The sequence below is a fragment of the Phaseolus vulgaris genome, chromosome 8, assembly GCF_000499845.2.
Source record: "Phaseolus vulgaris cultivar G19833 chromosome 8, P. vulgaris v2.0, whole genome shotgun sequence".
Lineage (NCBI taxonomy): Eukaryota > Viridiplantae > Streptophyta > Magnoliopsida > Fabales > Fabaceae > Phaseolus > Phaseolus vulgaris.
This window is the reverse complement of record NC_023752.2, coordinates 12,292,675-12,312,963: the sequence shown is the minus strand read 5'-3', so window position 1 is coordinate 12,312,963 and position 20,289 is coordinate 12,292,675. Positions and strand designations below refer to the sequence as shown.

The 20,289-nt window shown below is 29.2% G+C and overlaps 1 protein-coding gene across 4 annotated transcripts; it reads right to left on the bottom strand.

Moving 5' to 3' along the window:
• Window positions 1–252: 252 nt before the first annotated feature.
• On the bottom strand, window positions 253–14,468 carry LOC137826383 (cuscuta receptor 1-like). 4 transcript variants are annotated; one of them, XM_068632335.1, is made up of 11 exons: window positions 14,084–14,224; window positions 13,842–13,982; window positions 13,528–13,576; window positions 13,304–13,453; window positions 13,134–13,220; window positions 12,864–13,019; window positions 5,701–5,856; window positions 3,636–3,710; window positions 3,263–3,415; window positions 3,029–3,178; window positions 253–2,892 (listed from the first exon to the last, which is right to left on the bottom strand). In XM_068632335.1, the coding sequence occupies exons 2-11, from the start codon at window positions 13,857–13,859 to the stop codon at window positions 746–748; spliced, it is 3,141 nt and encodes a 1,046-aa protein (XP_068488436.1). In that variant the 5' UTR covers window positions 13,860–13,982; window positions 14,084–14,224; the 3' UTR covers window positions 253–745. The 4 variants fall into 4 exon arrangements, with proteins under 4 accessions (XP_068488436.1, XP_068488435.1, XP_068488433.1 ...); XM_068632332.1 differs by having other exon boundaries at window positions 532–2,892; window positions 13,528–13,686; window positions 14,084–14,464; XM_068632333.1 differs by lacking the exon at window positions 5,701–5,856 and having other exon boundaries at window positions 533–2,892; window positions 13,528–13,686; window positions 14,084–14,464.
• Window positions 14,469–20,289: the final 5,821 nt, after the last annotated feature.

Here is a 20,289-nt window from a genome sequence, read left to right as displayed (position 1 = left end):
GTATATAAAAAGGCAATGTAGTAGAAAGAACCATTAAAAGCAGGCACAGGTACTAGACCCCAAATATCAAGATATACAAGTTGCTGAGGTGCAATAAAAACAGTAGTAGAGTCAAAAAAAAAAGAAAGTTGTTTTGAAAATGTTGTTGTTGTTCTTATAGTTATGCAATTATTCATGTGAATGCAATATAGTATATAATTTTAGTTGTGGTTTAATTTCATGTCTTGAAAATGAACTATTTAGCACATTAGTGATTCAATTAGTAAGAACTAAATGTGAAGTTTCCATTGATAAATTTCTACTATGCTTTTGTAGAATTTATGCATACTCATTATCCTATTACTTGTTTGATTCACATAGACCTTGTGAAGACAAGATCAGTATAACATACCATGATATTCATCAAATGGAATCAGATCATCTCATTACATCCCCTCCTCCTATATATCATGATTTTATACGCTCATAATTTTTTAATATATTAAACCTTAATATTAATTCATATGATATAAAAAAAAAGTGATCTTATCTTGATTCTCTTTCATGCCAGTATAGTGAAGAACTTAAAAAGACTAAAAACAATTATTCTTTAACAACAATTAATTTATTAAATACAAAAATTTAGATTTCATATTATTATATTAAGCCACACACATGACTTTTTTATATATTGAATCACTCTTAAAAGGAAACAAATATCCTAAGAATACAAGATATATGTCACATATTTTTAGCATTACAAAATCTACAAAAAATTATCCATAATAAAATAGTAACAATTTAAAGTGACCAATTCCATGTAGTAAAACCATGCTTGCCTCCAATAGGGATTGATGTATAAAGTTGTTGCAGTTGCTAACAATGCTAATGTGTACGACACAACAAAGCTCACAGAAAAGACATACATGTCCACCAACATATCATTGTCTTTGTCAAAATCCAAGTCATTTGGAATAACTCTAGGAGCTGGATGACAACTCTTTGGTAATGGAGGTCCACAAAGAAATGGGTTACTCTCATAGCTACTCTCATCAAATGTTGCAAATTGATTTTTTTGTTCTGGTAGTGGGCCCGATAAGTTGTTGTGTGCCACACTTAACACTTCCAGTGAGGTTAGGATAATGAGGTTAGAAGGAATTTCACCACTCAACTTGTTAAAAGAAAGATCTAAACTCTCTGTTTGCACCAAATTGGAAAACGAATATGGAATTTGTCCAATCAAATTATTATGGGACAAGTTCAATGCTCGAATTCTTGTCAATTTTCCAAGCTCATACGGGATATTCCCCTTTAGTTTATTATGAGATAAGTCAATTCCAGACATATAGGCAAGGATGCTTCCTATGTAAGTATAGGTACTTCTCTTTGAAGTGAAACTTGCTTTCTCTTTCTTATGCTCTGATGATGGTAATGGTGCTTGAGATATAGATTCTTCAGCAAAAAACCTTCCCTTGGATGCTTTTAATAAAGGATCAAGATTCTTATTGTCAAAAGGCATTGTCCCCAAACAATGAGGAATTTCTCCCGAAAATTTATTGTCGGAAAGATCAAGCATGGTTAAATCTATCAACTGACATAACTGCTTAGGTATATCACCAGTGATATGATTACCTTTTAAAAGGAGAAATTTCAACTTTGAATAACTGAGGTCTTCAATCATATCCTGAATGCCACCAGATATTTCGTTGTGACTAAGGTCTAGCATCACTAAAGAAGAGTTTTCAATGAACATTTTTTTGGAAAATCCTGTTAAATGATTATTGCTCAAATGGATATATTTCACAGAAGAATTTCGAAATGATGGTAGAAGACCAATCAAATTATTTTGGGAGAGATCTAAATATTTTAGATCTTCAAGTTGTGTTAATTCTAATGGAATGAATCCTTCAAAGTTGTTATTGGACATACGAAGTTCTGATAATCCTGACAAATTTTTCAGAAGACTTGAAATCTTTCCTACCAAATGATTATTGCTTACATCCAATGAGACTATGGATGTGTTAAAAATGTTGCTAGAAAGTCTACCACTAAAGTTATTATCATTCAATGATAAAATCTCCAATTTAGTGGGTATTGTAAAAATGGGTCCCTCCAACTTATTATTTGAAAGTCTCAAGAATTTAAGTTGGTGCCTAGCTTCAAATATGTCCTCTGGTATTTCTCCTGACAATTGGTTGTTTGAAAGATCCAACGAATGCAACTTCATTCGGCCAAACTCACGAGAAATTGAACCTCGCATGTAATTTTTAGACATGTTTAAATATCTCAATTTTGGATAAATAGAACTGATATTCTTGCTTGGGATTTCACCAATTATGATATTGTTAGACACATCAATACTCCATAACTCACGAACGGGACGCAATGGTATTTGCATAGTACCAGTTAAAGAACAATTTTCAAAAACAACTTCAGTCAATTTCGTGTTGTTTTCTAACAACCAGTGAGGAAACCCTCCTTTCAACTTCAAACTACTGAAATCTAGACTAGTTAAATTTGTTTGATAAAGAAGAAATTTGGGAAGCTGGAAAGAACTAGTCATAATGGTTGAAGACATTCTAAGCTCTTGTAACTGAAATTTTGGAATCCAAGTTTGCAAACTGTGTTGTGAGTCCAATCTAACTTTGTTGCCTTTACCATGGATGACCTGAAGGTTTGAATGATTTGCAAATGGTGTAAAAGAAACAGGAATCTCAAATTGGTTTTCTGTAAAACCAAAATGTTCAAGTGATGTAAGGGTTGCAATGTTAGAATCAAAATGTCCTATGAAGTGATTATGAGAAAGTTCCAATATCCGAAGAGATGTCATGTTAATGAAAGATATGGGAAGAAATCCTTCAAATCCATTTTGTATTAGATATAACTCTTCTAACTTCTTCAGCTTAGACCAATCTGAATAAAAATTTGAAGAAAAAAGAAAACATGTTACAAGGTCATGACAAGAAGGATATAAAGATTTCAACAAAATTAAGAAAAAATTATATAGAACATACATATCATGAATAACGTTAAATAATAATATAATTACCAGCAGCAGGAAGGGTGTCATTTATCTGACAGTATGAAAGAGACAGAGCTTTTAAGGACGTCAAATTTCCAATACTTTTGAAAAATTCATTCTCTATGTTATTACTTCCGTCCAATCTCAAACCTTCTAGATTTTTTAAATCATGAAAATCTGCACAATAAAAAAATTTGACACGAATCTAAAGATAGAGAGTGCGAAATTAATTTACCTTGTGAAATCGTATATATTACTTACCTTTAGCTAAAATAGTTCCTTTAAAGTTATTGGAAGACATATGAAGATGTTTAATGGATAATGATAAAGCTTGTAATGACTCCTTTAACTTCTTTCCATCTATCATATTCCCATTTAACTGAAGGACATCCAATCTACTTAGACTTTTTGATCCTGAAAGATATGTAACTTTAATTAACTAAAAAAATATAAGTAAACTTAATTATGCTAAATGGGATATAGTAGATATATCTTTAAGAAGGATACAAATATATTTTATGCAAAATGGGAGTATAGCAGGATCATCATGTTAGTATCATGAATTTATCTAATATATTTTTTCTTATTTCTAAAGAACAAATTAAACTTTTTTAATTTTTATTTTCTTAAATACCTTGATCGGCCACAAAATAATGGATACTATTATAGCTCAGATCAAGATTCGTCAGACTGGACAAAGTCGATAATCCTGAAAAAGAAAAATTAAGAATCGAAATTAATTAACATTCATTTTCTTCACTAGTAGAACCATTAGAAAACTAGTTTACTTTCAAATAACATTTTTTTTTCTTCCAAAAACTATTATATGAAACCTCTAAAAGTTGACTTTGTTAATATAAATTCAATTCTCACAGTTTGACTTACACCATTCTCTTAGAAGAAGAAAAAAAGCAGAAAGGATAGAAAGAAATAATTTTCCAGCATAAATAAACAAAGATTTGAAAAATAACTACTAAAAACACATTTATAATAATTATTTATTCATTTAATAGGATCGTATTTGTACTATATTTGGATTATTTATCTTTTAAATTTGAACTATATTTTTAAAATCTATCTATGATTGAATTTACTCATAAATTATTTTGGATTTTTAATGATTTTTTTCATTGATAAATATGTTTTATAATATATATTAATTAATAGTATATATAAGAGTGCAATTCTTTGTTCTATAATACAAATGGTTGTGTGTTGTAATTTATGAACTTTTGAAATATTAATTATCTTAAAAATCAAATTAGCCATGATATTTTATTACTTGATTGATTAAATAGATTTTCTTAAATTGGCATTGTATTAAACTTAATAAGTAAGAGTAATTATTTTATATATTGATTGTTAGATCCTTTTTAGTAGAGATATTTAAAAAAAATAAAGATTAAAATTGTAATTATGTTACATATATAAATTTGTCAACTTCATCATCTCTTTGAACATTTTCTCTCACATTCTTTTTATCTTTCCTCTAAATTTCTAACCCAATTATTCAACTTTTTTTAATTAAAAACCACCTTATAGAACATAATAGAGATTACAATAATCTTATTCAATTATATTTTTTTAGAGTAAGATTTTTTCTCTCAGATCCCAAATCTCAAATATCTCTTTCTTACACTACAAGAAAATCATGAAATAGAAACCAAAATAATTAGTTGCAATAGTAACTAAATTAGAGATCATTTTAGAAACTAAAAAAAATTTGGTTTCTAAATTAGTTTCTATTATTTTCTATTATTGTTAAATAGTTTCTAAATTGGTATCTAATTAGCAACCAACGTTTTTGCTACCAAATTTAGAAACTAAATAATTGGTAGTTAAAACCTTAGTTGCTAATTAAATACCAATTTAGAAACTATTTAACAATAATAAAAAATAATAGAAACTAATTTAGAAACCAATTTTTTTTTTAGTTTCTAAAATGGTCTCTATTTTAGTTTCTATTGTAACTAATTATTTAGGTCTCTAAAAATTGGTTTCTATTTCATGATTTTCTTGTAGTGTTAGTGTTGTTTGCATTTTAGTCTATGTGAAATCTAAGCTTAGGTTAATCTTTGCTAAGTCTAGGTTGATAATAATGTATTTTGTTTGTGAATCAAAGTTGTCTTAGAACAAATTAGACCTTTCTAACTTAGTTTGGTTGTGAAATCTTTCCTTAAAGAATGAAATAGAGGTAAACAAAATTAATTAATTAGTGTTGGATTGTTAGTGTAAACTTTATAGATCACAGATGGTTTATTTGATATATATATATTACATTTTCTTGTTTAAATCTTTGATTTCAAAATAAATGTGATGGATATATGTTTCTGTATATAGAAGCTATTCATACAGTTTTATTTCTTAAACTAGTATAGTTAAAAGATATAGGGGATTTACGTTTATTTAGTACATTTAAGATATTTTTATTAATTATGGGATGAAAAGAGAATAAATAACCTATTATTTATTTTAAGAGAAATAGTTGCTTGTTTTTATTTTTTAAAAAATTAAAAGAAAATAGAATTTAAATTTATGTATAGGGATTAAAAATTATTAAAGTGATATTTGTATATGAGTAATTTAAAAGAATATAAACTATTAGATAAAATTTGTACAATTATTCAAACTAAATGAATAATTAAATCTTAATTATAAAATGTTATAATAAAGCAAAATTAAATAAAAAAAATACTGACCACTTATATTTATTGTTCCTTTTAGTTGATTGTAGCTTAAATCTAGGAATTGGAGACGTGGAAGGCCACTCAGAGATGAAACAAATTTGTTGCTTAAGCTGTTGTAAGTCAGCCATATCTCTTGTAAATTCGTTGGCCATTTAAAGCTGTCATTCTCTGATAAAAAATAAAAGTTGAAAGCATCAACTTACTCACCAAGAATTAGGGACATGCATGTTAAAATGGAGTCATATAAATACATTTTTTAATTAGTGAAAAAAAGTTAAAATTACTTTAAATGGTGTGTCAAATGTAACCTAGATGTATAAATTATATAAAATCAATTATAGGTAAAATTATTCTTTTCGACCTATAATTAAACAAAGTTTATCTACACTTAAAAAATAATTTTATTTTATCCCATATACATATTATTTGTAATCTCTTTTATATAAAATTAGGTAAAATTATTCTTTTCGACCTATAATTAAACAAAGTTTATCTACACTTAAAAAATAATTTTATTTTATCCCATATACATATTATTTGTAATCTCTTTTAGTCCTTGTATTATATATAATAATGTTTTTAGTCCTTGTATTATATATAATAATGTTAAACAATTAAAAATAATACATATAGGGACTAAAAATTATTAAATTGATATTTGTAAGACTAAAATGAGTAATTTTGAAGTATATGAAATATAAGATAAAATGTGTACAATTATGCAAACAAAATAATAATTAAATCTTAATTTCTAAGATATTATAATACAGTGAAAGAAAGAGAAAATAAATGTCCTAAAATAATCAATAAATATAGTTACGGCTAGGATGACAATGTGGGTAGGTCATGTGGGTCGGTCCATATCCGTTACCAAAAAGTGCGGTCACTAATTTAGTTTGTTGACCTGTTTAGGTTCGCTCCACATAACTTGTAGTGCGCGCGGGCCAACAGCGGGACAGGACGGATTGCCCTGTTAACCCGTGTAAATAAAAAAACAATTCTTTTTTTATTTTTTTGAAAAAAAAAATCATACCTCACACTCACTCATTATTGTAGTGTGATCTTTATTTTATTTTATTTTAAAAAATAAATTTAATGTACTAAAAAAGGGAAATATTTTAATTTAATCATTTAAAGAAATTAATATCAAGAGTGAGATTGGATCTACTTTTAAGTAAACTCTTATATCTAAAATTTGTTAATAAAAAAAATAATATGAAAAAGAAATTTCAATAAAATATTCGTTAAAAAATTAGTCATTTTCATTAAACTATTTTACAGCAAAACTTTGATAAGATACTCTGTACATTTACATACATACAAAGAGAAATAGATACAAAACAAAACTTTAATTATTTTTAATTAAGCTTTATAGCAACTCTCATACTTGAATTCCTTTATATTCTTATTTTAATTGAATGAATGGAAATAAGGATAAAATTTTAATTTTTCAACAACATAAATAATTTCTTTTATAATTAATCAATTTTATTTTTTTTAAATATTTTTCTTAAATAAACTCATTTTTTATATGGACAGATAAACCGACTTACATTTTTACAGACTAAATATAAAATAACCTTATGTGACACATCTCAACCAGCATTATCACCATTAATTAGAACTTATAATCAATGCATCCAAGAAGTGAAAGACCGCCGAGAGATGAAAGAAAATGGTTACTCAAGGTATCGAATCTTTTTGAAGACAACCATAACTTTTGTAAATTGGTAGGCCATTTAAACTCATCATTCTCTTATAAAACAAAGCATCTGAACTCATCACTACTCACTAAGAATATGGAGAATGCATTATATAATTACCACTATTCATTGTCTTAATATAAATTGGATTCTGTAATATTTATGTAAATTAATCAAAAAAGAAAATATTACATCTTGAATCAATTAAAAAATAGTTCAAAATCTTATCTTCCAACTGAAAATTATAACTATTTTAAATTTATTCAAAATTTAAAAACAGGACCAAAATGATTTTTAAAATTTAAAATATTAAATTATAGCATAAAAATATGATAAAGTATAAAAATATAATTATACTTTATTTTGTAAAATTACTGTGTACTCATACTCTCCTATTGTATTTTAAATTGAATCCATCATTTTTTTTTAAATCTTTACGCAAAAATCTAAAAAATTCTCTAATTAAATTTTTAGCCTCAGAACTTTTAAATAATTTCATATATCCAAAAGTCTTTATAAATATATATACATCTAACTAAAAAAAGAGAGATAGTGTTGATAAAAAAAAATCATAAACACGTTCTTATATATAAAAACAGTATAATAATTTTAGGATTTTTAAGGTTAGCTTCTAAATGATTTCTTAATCAATTGCATCTTTGTTGTATACATGATTTCTGGGTTTTTTTTTTAATTGAGAATCATTTTTGGGATTTTCTTATTTCTCAATCTCCAATAAGCTTTCCATAAGTCTATCATTACTCGAGATAAGTCCTTTTCAACAAATTTTTTTCTGTTTGAATAGTACAAAAGAAACGACGATATAAGAGTTGTCTTTTTCAATATTTTTTACAAAATTAAGGTTTTATATTTAATAATATAAATATATTTTAATTAAACTCAAGGTTATTTAGTTAAATTATTTTAAAATTCTGTCTCTTAAAATTTTGTTAGTTAATTACATTTTTTATTTTTATTAATAAAAACTTTATTCGTGTCATTTTTTGTAATACTCTGTAAAATATTATCTTAACTTTATATATATTATTTTCTAAAAAAATAAAATTAATAAAATAAAATCCTCAAAATATTTATAATGAGAACATAAAGATCCAAATCTTTGACTATCTAAGATACCATACAAATCTATAAGAGACAAATGTAAAATATAAAGGTTTGTTTACTTATTTATTTACTTATTCAATTTAATTATCTGTTAATAAAAAGTTTAATCAAGTTCTTCCATTTATCAGTGCAACAATATAACTCTTACAATATTTAATCAAGTCACTCAAATTTTTAAAATTGCAACGTGATCCTTTCGTTTGTAAAAATTGATGTCCTTAATTTATAAAATTATCACCATATGTTAATTATAAATTATATTACACGTAAATTAATAATTCAATATTTTATTAATAATAATTATATTTCCAATTAAATTAAAAGTAATTAAATTATTATTATGTTTTAAAACTTTAAAAGCTTGATTATTTTTTTAGTAATAGTGAAATTAATTTGAATAAATTAAACAAAATATTGGACTGAAAAAAGTAATTACGCTCTATTTTTCAAAGATAGAATAAGTGGTCTGAATCTCTCTTAGTTTTATGGCAGAAATTTTCAGTAGATTTTAAACATCTAAATTCTTAGTGAGGAAAATTTATAAATACTTGAAAGTAACAAATTAAAGTGAACTCTTACAGTTTGTCTTATTATAATAAAAATTAAAGTAAAAATTATAGTAAATTTTAGTCCGTAAAGAATTCCTTTTTTCTAATAATTACTTGAAAAAAAAATGTTGGTTATTAATTAAAATTTCATTATTATTAATTTTGATTTTATTACCTTAAACTATTTTACCGTTATTATTGCATTAATGGTCAATTTAAATGGTTGTTATTATTCCTATTTTATATCTCCCAGTAATTGTAATTTTATTATATATATTATTGAAGTAAATCAAAATGAACAAATTAGTTCAACAATTTTGCAATTTTGTGCAATTACGTTCAATCAGTTTTTACAACCTTTTGCCTTCTGTTATTTTCTTCAATTAGTTCCTACAACTAGTATTAGAGTCAGTCTATTATCATGAACTCTATCCAATTATCAGTCCCTATCCTTGATGGAAAAAATTACAATCGGTGGTGTGTGCAAATGAGAGTTTTGTTTGATTATAATGAGTTATGGGATGTCGTTGAGAGTGGAGTGTCTGTATTAGTTGATAATGCAACTGAGGCGCAACGAGTAGCACATCGTGACCAAAAGAAGAAAGACAAAAAGACTTTGTATCTCATCCATCAAGGGATGAGTGACGAGACGTTTGAACAAATAGAATGAGCAATAACTACGTACAAGTGAGGCTTGGACCATTTTGTCAACCAATTATAAAGGTGATGACAAGATCAAGAGGGTGCGTCTTCAAACCCTAAGACACCAATATGAACTACTGCAGATGGAAACCACAGAGACTGTTGATGTCTATATAAATAAAGTTCTTACCAATGGTGAAACACATTCGAAGTAGGCAAAGGTGGAGAAGATTTTGAGATCTTTAACTCCAAGATTTGAACATGTTGTTGTCACAATTGAAGAGGCCAATGACATTTCAAAAATGACAATAAGGTTATTGTCTAGTTCCCCATGAGCGCATGAGCAACGGATGAATGACAATAATATTGAAAAACCAATTGAACAGGCTTTACAAGCACAAGCCTCAATTGGTAGCTCCTATCATAAACACGGTAGTTCACGAGGCAAAGGACGAGGACGTGGTGGTAGTTATTCCAACAAAGGTCATGGTGGGCAGAATCATGGAGGCGTTGAGCAAAACAACATTGGTTCCAATCACAATCCAAGTTCAAATAACTCTTGGCGTGAAGAACGTGGTCACAGAGGACGAGGAGGCATGTACAATAAATAAAATGTGGAGTGTTATAATTGCCATAAACGCAACCATTATGCAAATGAGTGCAAATCAAAAGGTGATAATCATGTTGCCAATTATGCTCAAGAAGACAGTAATCACGTACAAGATGAAGATGATCATGTAGTACTAATGACAACCACATCAAATGAAACACCAAACAATCAGACTTGGTATTTGGACACAGGTTGCACAAATCATATGTCTGGTCAGAAGGAGTTGTTTGCAGATTTGGATTACTCATTTCGCACACAAGTGAAATTTGGTGATGGTAGAATTGTTCTGGTGACTGGAAAATGGCGAATTCTTATTACATTGAAGAATGGTGATCACAGGTACATCAATGATGTTTTCTATGTACCTGATATGAAAAGTAATTTGTTGAGTATGAGAGAGTTGGCCGAAAAGGGTTACGTGATGCACATAGTTGAAAATAAATTCTCAATTTTTGATAAGAAATATAATTTGATTCTTAAAACCTTTTTATCAAAAAACCGTATGTTTCCAGTAGATATTCATATGGGTGATTTCAAGTGCTTGAATGCAATAGTGAATAATGAATCGTGGTTATGACATTTACGCTTTGGGCACTTAAATTTTAGGAGTTTGGAAAATCTCTCCAAACGAAATTTAGTGAATGGTTTACTCCATATTTATCACCCTGATCAATTGTGTGAGGCTTGCATTTTTGGAAAGAATCACATGATACCATTTGTTAAGGAGCCTTGGGGTGTGAAATTTCCTTTAGAGCTTGTTCATACAGATGTTTGTGGCCCGATGAACATATCATCAATTGGAGGTAATAAGTATTTTTTAACCATTATTGATGATTTTTCAAGAAAAACCTAGATTTATCTATTGAAAAGCAAGGATGAGGTATTTCACTGCTTTAAAATATTTAAAGCATTTGTTGAAAGAGAGAGTGGCTGACTAATTAAGATGGTGCGTAGTGATGGAGGGGGTGAGTACAAGTCTAATGAGTTCAAGAGGCACTGTGAAGAACTTGGGTTGCAGCATAACATAATCTGTCCCTACACACCTCAACACAACGGAGTTGCCGAGAGAAATAATATAACAATCATGGACATGGCGAGGAGCATGCTTAAAGCGAAAGGTATGCCAAATTATTTTTGGGCTAAGAATGTAACATGTGCGGTATATTTGATAAACAGATCACCTACTCGGAGTGTTCCTAACACAACTCCGATTGAGGCATGGAGCGGATTCAAACCCAATGTGCAACACTTGAAGGTATTTGGGTCAATTACTTATGCTCATGTCCCCAAGGCAGTAAGATCGAAGTTAAATGATAAGGCAGAGAAGACCATTTTCATTGGATATAAGCATGGGGATACAAACTGTACAATTCAATGACAAAGAAGGTGATTGTTTGTCGTGATGTTATATTTGCCGAAGATGAGAAATGGCAATGGAATGCAACAGCTGAAATGGATTCGAAAAAATGATATATTTACGTTTTGAACGATGATGTGGAAGATGGAGTCACTCTTGAAGCACCTGCAGTTCAACTTGAAGTTGTAGGTCCTATTGCAACTTTGATGGAGCGACCAAGAAGGCAACAACAACAACCTCTACACCTTCAAAATTGCGAAGTAAATCTTGATGACAATGGAGATTTAGTTCACTTTGCTTTTCTTGCAGATTCAGAACCCGTGAGACTTGCAGATGTCATTCAACACCTCAAATGGCAAGAGGCTATGAATGAAGAATTGATGGCGATTGAGAAAAACAATATTAGGACTCAAATTGGTTTTAATCTAGATGTTCCAATTAAGATTTATGTTGACAATGTCTCTGCAATTAATCATGCAAAGAATCCAGTTTTTCATCAAAGAAGTAGACACATTAATATTCAATATCACTTCCTGCGATACCAAGTTTGGAAGAAGAACATGATCAAATTGGAATACTGCAGATCAGAAGATCAGATTACAAATATTTTTCACTAAGCCATTAAAGATCAATGTTTTCATCAAGTTAAGAGATTTGTTGGACATGAAGGTTGTTCCAAATTAGAATTAAGGGAGGATGTTGGTTATTAATTCTGATTTTATTATCCTTAAACTATTTTACCGTTATTATTACATTAATGGTCAGTTTACAGATTGCTTCCAGTAATTGTAATTTTATTATATATATTATTGAAGTAAATCAAAATGAACAAATTAGTTCAACAATTTTACAATCTTGTACAATTATGTTCAATCAGTTTCTACAACCTTTTGTCTTTTGTTATTTACTTCAATTAACTCCAACAGACAAGATGGTTAAAAAAGAAGTGTAATACATTGTGTAGTTTTTTTACAATATTTTATAATATAAATTTGTGGACATTTTTAATATTAATTATCTTAATATTAAATTAATTATGATTTGTAATTGACTGTATAGTTTTTTAGATTCCTAATTAAATTATTAATTCTAGCAAATCGTTTAATATTATATTAATTTAAAAATATTAGAATATAATATCTACAAATATTTCTTTAAATATTTTAAATATAATCCATAGAAATACTAACCATTTGTATTTAACTCTCCTTTTAGTTGATTGTTGGTTAAATCAAGAAATCTGAGAAGTGGAAGACCACTTAGAGATGAGAGAAATTCGTCAGTCAATGTATTCCCACTCAGCCATAACTCTTGTAAATTGGATGGCCATTTAAATCCATCTTTTCCTGATAAACAAAATTGAAAGCATCAACTTATCATTAGTAAGGATAATGTATATTGGAATGAAGTCATATATCTACTTTTAAATAAAATATTATCCAATATCAATCACAACTAACCTTTTATACGCCAAAAGATATTCTTAGATTCCTTCAACCCGTTATCATTTAAGTCAAGGAACTCCAAAGAACTCAATTTCGAAATATCTAGCAGTGCTCCGATTATAGACAATTAGATATAATTTCTAATAAAAAGCAAACGATGAAGATTTGTGATGTAGAGGGCATACTTAAAATTGATCTCAAAGTCAATCCACTGTTTCCTAAATCTAAGGACTTGAGTGATGAGAGTCCACTAAGAGCAGACCCAATATCACTCTGGTTGAAGTTGTTTTCTGACAAGTCAAGGGCCTTAAGATTCCTCAATTTTGAGCATAAAGCTGAAAGGAATATATCCTCCATTAATTAACAATGTTCATCTTTATTAATGAAGTGGAAAAGTTACATCCTATACCTTCAATGTGAATATCCGAGTTCAATCCAGTTTTCCGCAAATTCAGTTCCTTCAAAGATGAGAATCCCTCGAGGGATGACAAGATGTGATTGGTTAAATAATTACCACTTATGTCAAGGACCTCCAGATTAGGCAGCTTTGATGACAGAGTTTTGAAAACTTATATATGTACATGTATTCAATTCAATATAACCAAATTTTTTTGAAAGAAACCAACAAAAATGTGAACAAAATATTATTAAAAAATTAGAAGAACATAAAAATCATGATTATTGTGATTTATTAGAATAAGAAAGAGAAATAGGTAGTCTCACCGCGGAATGAAGATGCATTGAACCCGTTATCAACTAAACCAAGAGACTTAAGAGATGGAAGGCCCTCCAAACAAGATACAATGCTGGCAGCATTATTCAGATTGTTACCAATGATGTAAAGGATCTCCAGATTTGGCAAGCCTGAAAAGTATGTAAAATAGTGGTGAGTATGCGTTACAACATTACACACAGATTCGTACTTTTAAGTTGGTAAAGAGCTATCAACTTTTACTGATTCATACCTTCACCCCCCACACAACCAACTGTATTACCATTCCAAAACCAGAGCTTCTTCAAATCTATGAAGACAGAAAAATCCGAGTAATTAATATATCGTTGTTGGATCAAATAGGACGGGAAGAATTCGAGTTGGACCACCCTCCCTGTGGACGAGTTGCATTCCACTCCTTCCCATTCACAGCAATCTGTGTGAACGTTCGAAGAGAAAGAAGATAGGCCCAGAAGTGCTTCTCTCTCTTCCTTCAAACATCCTTCACAGCAAAGAGCTTCCAATAAAAGGAAAAAGAGGAAAAATAGTGTTACACTCTTCATCTTCATCTTCCTCTCATCAAGGATTTGCTTTCCCTCCTTTAAATAAGAAACCACCAACTCTACATATTTTATTCTCCAATCCACGCATTTATTATTAGCCAACTACTTCACGCGCTTAATTCCCCATTCACCACGCTTCATACTTATCAACCATCCAATTATAATTCATTTTTTATTTCTAATTAAATCATTCTTCTTCTCTAACTATATCATTTTCTTATTAAAACCAAGTTATCATGTAATTGTATGGAAACATATTTGAAACTCACACAAATACTTTATTTTTTTATTTTCCTTTTCAAAATAAGCGTTGAAATTTTTAAAGAGCGTTTATTCCACCAGATTTATTTTAATATTTTTTAATTTTTAATTTTTTGATTTATTCAGTTTAGTTTTATTTTTAAATTAAATTTCCATATAATTTTTAAAATTACATCAACATAAATATTCATCATAAATTTATCTAGTTTTTTTTAAAATATTTTTTTACTATAAAATTTATTTTTTAATATAATTTATACATTAAAAATACTTATTTAATTTTAATAATATGAATAAGTATTGTTATATTTATACTAAAATATAAGTAATATTTAAAGAAGATGACTTGACTAGGTGAGAGTCACCCACCCACCAAGTAGAATCCAAAATAGACATTCCTCAATAATTATGTTGTAATTAAAAATAAATTTACATCATATAAATTATTTATAAACCTAAAAGCAAATAAAGAAGTATGACTTGACGTCAACTAATAGGCCGAAACTGGAATCCAAAATAGACATAATTCAGCAATAATTATGTTATAATTAATAAAATAAAATTGCATAATATTATAAATTCATATATTTTTAAAAATTATATTTTCATTAAATTTAATCATATATTAAAAAAATACGTTAAAAATATTTATTGATTATCTATTTTATTATTTAAAATAAATATCAGTAGTTAATTAAACATACAAAAGATCAAGGATAAAAAAAAGACGACTTGACTTAGTCTAAAAGCCACCTCCATCAACCAATCAAGATAGATATATTTCAACAATTATGTTATAATTAAAAGTAAATTTTAATTAAGATTAATTAAATAGAAATTAATTTAAAAAATAAAAAATAATTAATTGTTAACTAAATTAAATATAATTTTAGATATTAAAAAAATGTATTACTATTTAAATTAGTTTATATTATTTATAAATAATTTTTAAACTAATATTTAATTAGTTATTAACTTTAAAATCTAAATAATTAATAATAAAAACTTAAGTAGTTAATTACATATTAATTTTAAAACTATTTATCAATATAAATTAATTTAGATATTAATAATATTTTTAGTGTTTAAAGTATCTGATTAAATTAATATAATAATTATTAAAAGTAAATTAAAAGTAAATTTAATAATTTTTTAAAATTATGTTGTAATTAAAAGTAAATTTACATCAATTTAAATTATTAAATCCAAAATATAATCTATATTTAATAATATTTATTTATTATAAAGTTTCATTATATTTATATGAAGTATGCACAGAATACATTATCATTGATTAATTGAACGTAAAAATCCACATAAAATAAAGACTTGATGTGAGCTTGAAGATAACCTTCACCATTTAGAATACGACATAGGAAAATATCAATCACTAATGTTAAAATCTACTATATATTAATATAATTTTTTATTTCTCATTTTTGTTGACATCTCCTCCGTGGATAACTTAACTTGTAAGTTTTTTTGTTGATTTATTAATGATAAAAATATCTAATATAATATTTTAGATTTTAAATTATTAGACATTAAATGGTTCTATTGTCATGTTAAGAAGTAGACTTTAAACTTAAATTCAACTTCATAAAATCAGTTGATGAGGTGAGATTTGGACTCACTTATATAAAATGAAATATCTTAATCTTTACACTAGCACAAAAATAAGAAAAGAGCGCTCCTTATTTAATGCGGCTCAGCACTTAAACGCATTCGTAAAAAACACGGTGGCATTTTTGAAAGTAATTTGATTTACAAATGCGGCTATTACTTTTAGCCGCATTTGTAAATTGAAGCGCTTGATTTACAAATGCGATTTTTACATTTAGCCGCATTTGTAAAAAAAATTTACCCTAAAAATTTTACGCGCCTCAACAGTTTCGTAGTTTCTTTCTCTTTGCGCTCATCTCTCTTATACGTTTTCTCTCGTTTTCGAACTCATTGCTGCACTCGAAGGTATTTCGTTTACCATTGTTGCAACTGCATTGAACTTCATTGCTTTTAATGGCTTTCGCTTTCCCTATTGCTTTCGTTTTTAATGGGTTTCGGTTTCCATTGCTGCATATCGAAGGTACTGTTCCATTGGCTCGCCGCTCCGCCACTGCTTCCGCCGCCGCTGTCGCCACTGTTGTCGCTGTTCCTCTTTGTCCTCTTCCACTCTTCACCAACAACGTTCACCCACAAGGTTGGTTTTTAAATTTTTTAACTTTTTTTTGCATTTTGTTTTATGTATTATAATTTATTTTGAATTTTTATTTTTATATTATTTAGTATTTATTATATTTCAAATTTGTATGTTTTTTATGTATTATAATTTGTATTTTTCAAAATTTATATTATTATAATTTATAATTTGAATTTGTATGTTTTTTTATGTATTATGTAATTTATATTATTTAGTAGTTAGTTGTTACTTTATATGTTATATTTAGCAATAATACGTTCTGGTATTGAGTCCGAGGGTGTTCGACCCTCGGCAAACGCGTGAAATAGAACACTGGTATAAAAATTCTAATTATTCCAGAATATATAATATGGATAGAAATTGAATGAATTGTGTTCGTATAAGTGAGGAGTACGAAAGAGGAGTAGAAGAATTTATACAATTTGCACAACGTAACGCGATTAATAGTGGTCATGATGGAGCAAAGATCAGGTGTCCGTGCGTTAATTGTTTGGATGGAATGATACTGGATGTTAATATAATGAGGGAGCACCTGCTATGTGATGGGTTTCTTCGATCTTATACAACTTGGACATGACATGGTGAATTATTAAATTTACCACGTGTTTTCGTAACTGAAGAATACGTGGGGTCCACCATGGATGGAGTAGTACACGATGATGTAGATGATGATCGATTGGAAGACATGATTCGTGATGTAGGAGTCGAGTCTTTTACAAAAACGCATGGATATGAAAGTATGTGAAGCGATGCAGAGACTCCATTGTATCCTGGATCAACTAACTTCACACGGTTGTCGGCGGTGTTAAGATTGATGAATTTGAAGGCAATAAATGGATGGACTGATAAAAGCTTCACGGAATTGCTTCAGTTGTTGAAGGATATGCTTCCAGAGGGAAATACTCTACCTAATCGTAATTATGAGGCCAAAAAGATTCTTTGTCCAATGGGTATGGAGTATAAAAAGATACATGCATGTCCTAATGATTGTATATTATACCGGAAAAATTTTGAATTGTTGAAAAGTTGTTCGAGGTGTGGGTTATCACGTTATAAGTTGAAACAAAAAGATGATGATACTATTGAAGATATAGAAAAGCATGGACCCCCAATGAAGGTTATGTGGTATCTTCCCATCATTCCAAGGATGAAGCGTTTGTTTGCAAACCCAAACGATGCTAAGAATCTTAGATGGCATGTAGATGAGAGGAAATGTGATGGCATGTACCGACATCCAGCTGATTCTATTCAGTGGAAGAAATTTGATGATGAGTTTCCAGAGTTTGGTAAAGAATCAAGAAATATCTGACTTGGTTTAGCTACAGACGGAATGAATCCGTTTGGTAATATGAGTACAAATCACAGTTCATGGCCTGTTTTACTAGTTATTTACAACTTACCTCCTGGATTGTGCATGAAGCGAAAATACATGATGTTGTCTATGATGATATCCGGTCTGAAACAGCCAAGGAATGATATTGATGTATATCTAAGTCCTCTAATTGAAGATTTGAAGTTAATGTGGGACCACGGTGTTGAAGTATTTGACGGATTTGCTAATGAAACTTTCAAGCTTCATGCCATGTTATTTTGCACCATCAATGACTTTCCGGCATATGGTAACTTATCAGGTTATAGTGTTAAGGGGCATAAAACATGTCCAATATGCGAAGAAGACACTGCTTCTCAACAATTGAAACATGGAAGGAAAACAGTACATCTTCGGCATCGGAGGTTTCTTAGAAGTCATCATCCTTACCGGAGGTTGAAAAAAGCCTTTAATGGACACCAAGAGGGTAGTGGTCCACCAACTCCATTAACCGGTGTTGAGGTTTACGAAAAGGTAAATAACATAGACCACACCTTCAGTAAGTAAAAAAAAAAGTCATCTGTGACAAATATTTGGAAGAAGAAATCAGTCTTCTTTGATCTTCCGTACTGGTCGAGGTTAGAAGTAAGATATTGTATAGATGTAATGCATGTTGATAAGAATGTGTGTGATAGCTTAATTGGTACACTTCTTAACATTAACGGGAAGATGAAGGATGGTCTAAATGCTTGTTTAGATTTGATTGAGATGAACATACGCGGCGAGTTGGCACCCATAGAAATGGGTAAGCGTACATATTTGCCCCCAGCCTGTTACACAATGTCAAAAGATGAAAAAAATAGTTTTTGTCAATGTCTAAAGGGTGTGAAAGTGCCACAAGGACATTCCTCAAAATGTGAAGAGCCTAGTGTCAATGCAAGATTTGAAGTTAATTGGGTTGAAGTCTCATGATTGTCACATCTTGATGCAACAGTTGTTGCCGGTAGCTGTCCGTGGGATCTTACCAAAAAATGTTAGACATACCATAACTCGTTTGTGCTCATTCTTCTCTTTCATCTGTTGTAAAGTCATTGATCCCTCAAAACTAGATGAACTTCAAAATGAAATTGTTGTTATCTTGTGTGAATTGGAGATGTTTTTTCCTCCGTCTTTTTTTGACATCATGGTTCATCTAGTGGTGCATCTGGTAAGAGAGGTTAGATTGTGTGGACCAGTGTACTTAAGATGGATGTATCCTGTTGAGCGATATATGAAAATTTTGAAAGGTTATGTGAAAAATCATTATCGTCCATAGGCTTCAATGATTGAAAGGTACATAGCTGAAGAAAGTATTGAATTTTGTTCAGAGTACATGACAAAAGCAAATCCAATAGGTGTTCTAGCTAATTCATGGCACCACAGGCGTTCTACAAGTAAATGTTTACGTGGTGTGAATATTGTAAGCAAATCTCGATCAGAAGAATTGCAAGCACATTTGTACATATTGAATAACACAGATGAAGTTATACCTTACATAGAACCTCATAAAGCCATTGTGAAGGCAAATAACCCAAGACAAGCAGAGAAATGGGTTTTGATGGAACATAATAGAACTTTCATGCCTTGGTTTAAAGGCGAGGTGTTCAAGGATTCAACGGCATCAGAGACCTTGACCTGGTTGGCTGCAGGATTGAAGTTTGATGTCATCTCATGTACAACGTACGAAGTGAATAATTGTATATTTTACACGAAGTCCATGGATGAAAAGAGTACAGTTCAAAATTCTGGTGTTACTCTTGAAGCCGAGTCAATGCAGTTTTCGACTTCGAAAGATACAAATCCAGTACTTGGATCAATGGCATACTATGGGTTTATAGAAGAGATATGGGAGGTTGACTACACTAAGTTTTCCGTTCCAGTTTTCAAGTGTAAATGGGTTGACAATAAAAGTGGGGTTAAAATTGATGATTCAGGATTCGCACTAGTGGACTTTCGAAAGATGGGGTATCGGGATGAGCCATTTATAATGGTTCAACAAGCATCTCAAGTTTTCTACGTGAAAGATCCTACGTCAGAACATTGGTATGTCGTTTTACACGACAAAAAACAAGGGGAGGCTATAGATGATA

What these genes read in the sequence shown, in the direction of transcription:
- LOC137826383 (XM_068632332.1), bottom strand. Translation starts at nt 14,399, where the DNA reads ATGAAGATGAAGAGTGTAACACTATTTTTCCTCTTTTTCCTTTTATTG. An exon ending in TGGTTGTGTGGGGGGTGAAG is followed by an intron (nt 13,983 to 14,083) that starts GTATGAATCAGT and finishes CATACTTTTCAG; the next exon opens with GCTTGCCAAATCTGGAGATC. An exon ending in CTCGGATATTCACATTGAAG is followed by an intron (nt 13,454 to 13,527) that starts GTATAGGATGTA and finishes TATTCCTTTCAG; the next exon opens with CTTTATGCTCAAAATTGAGG.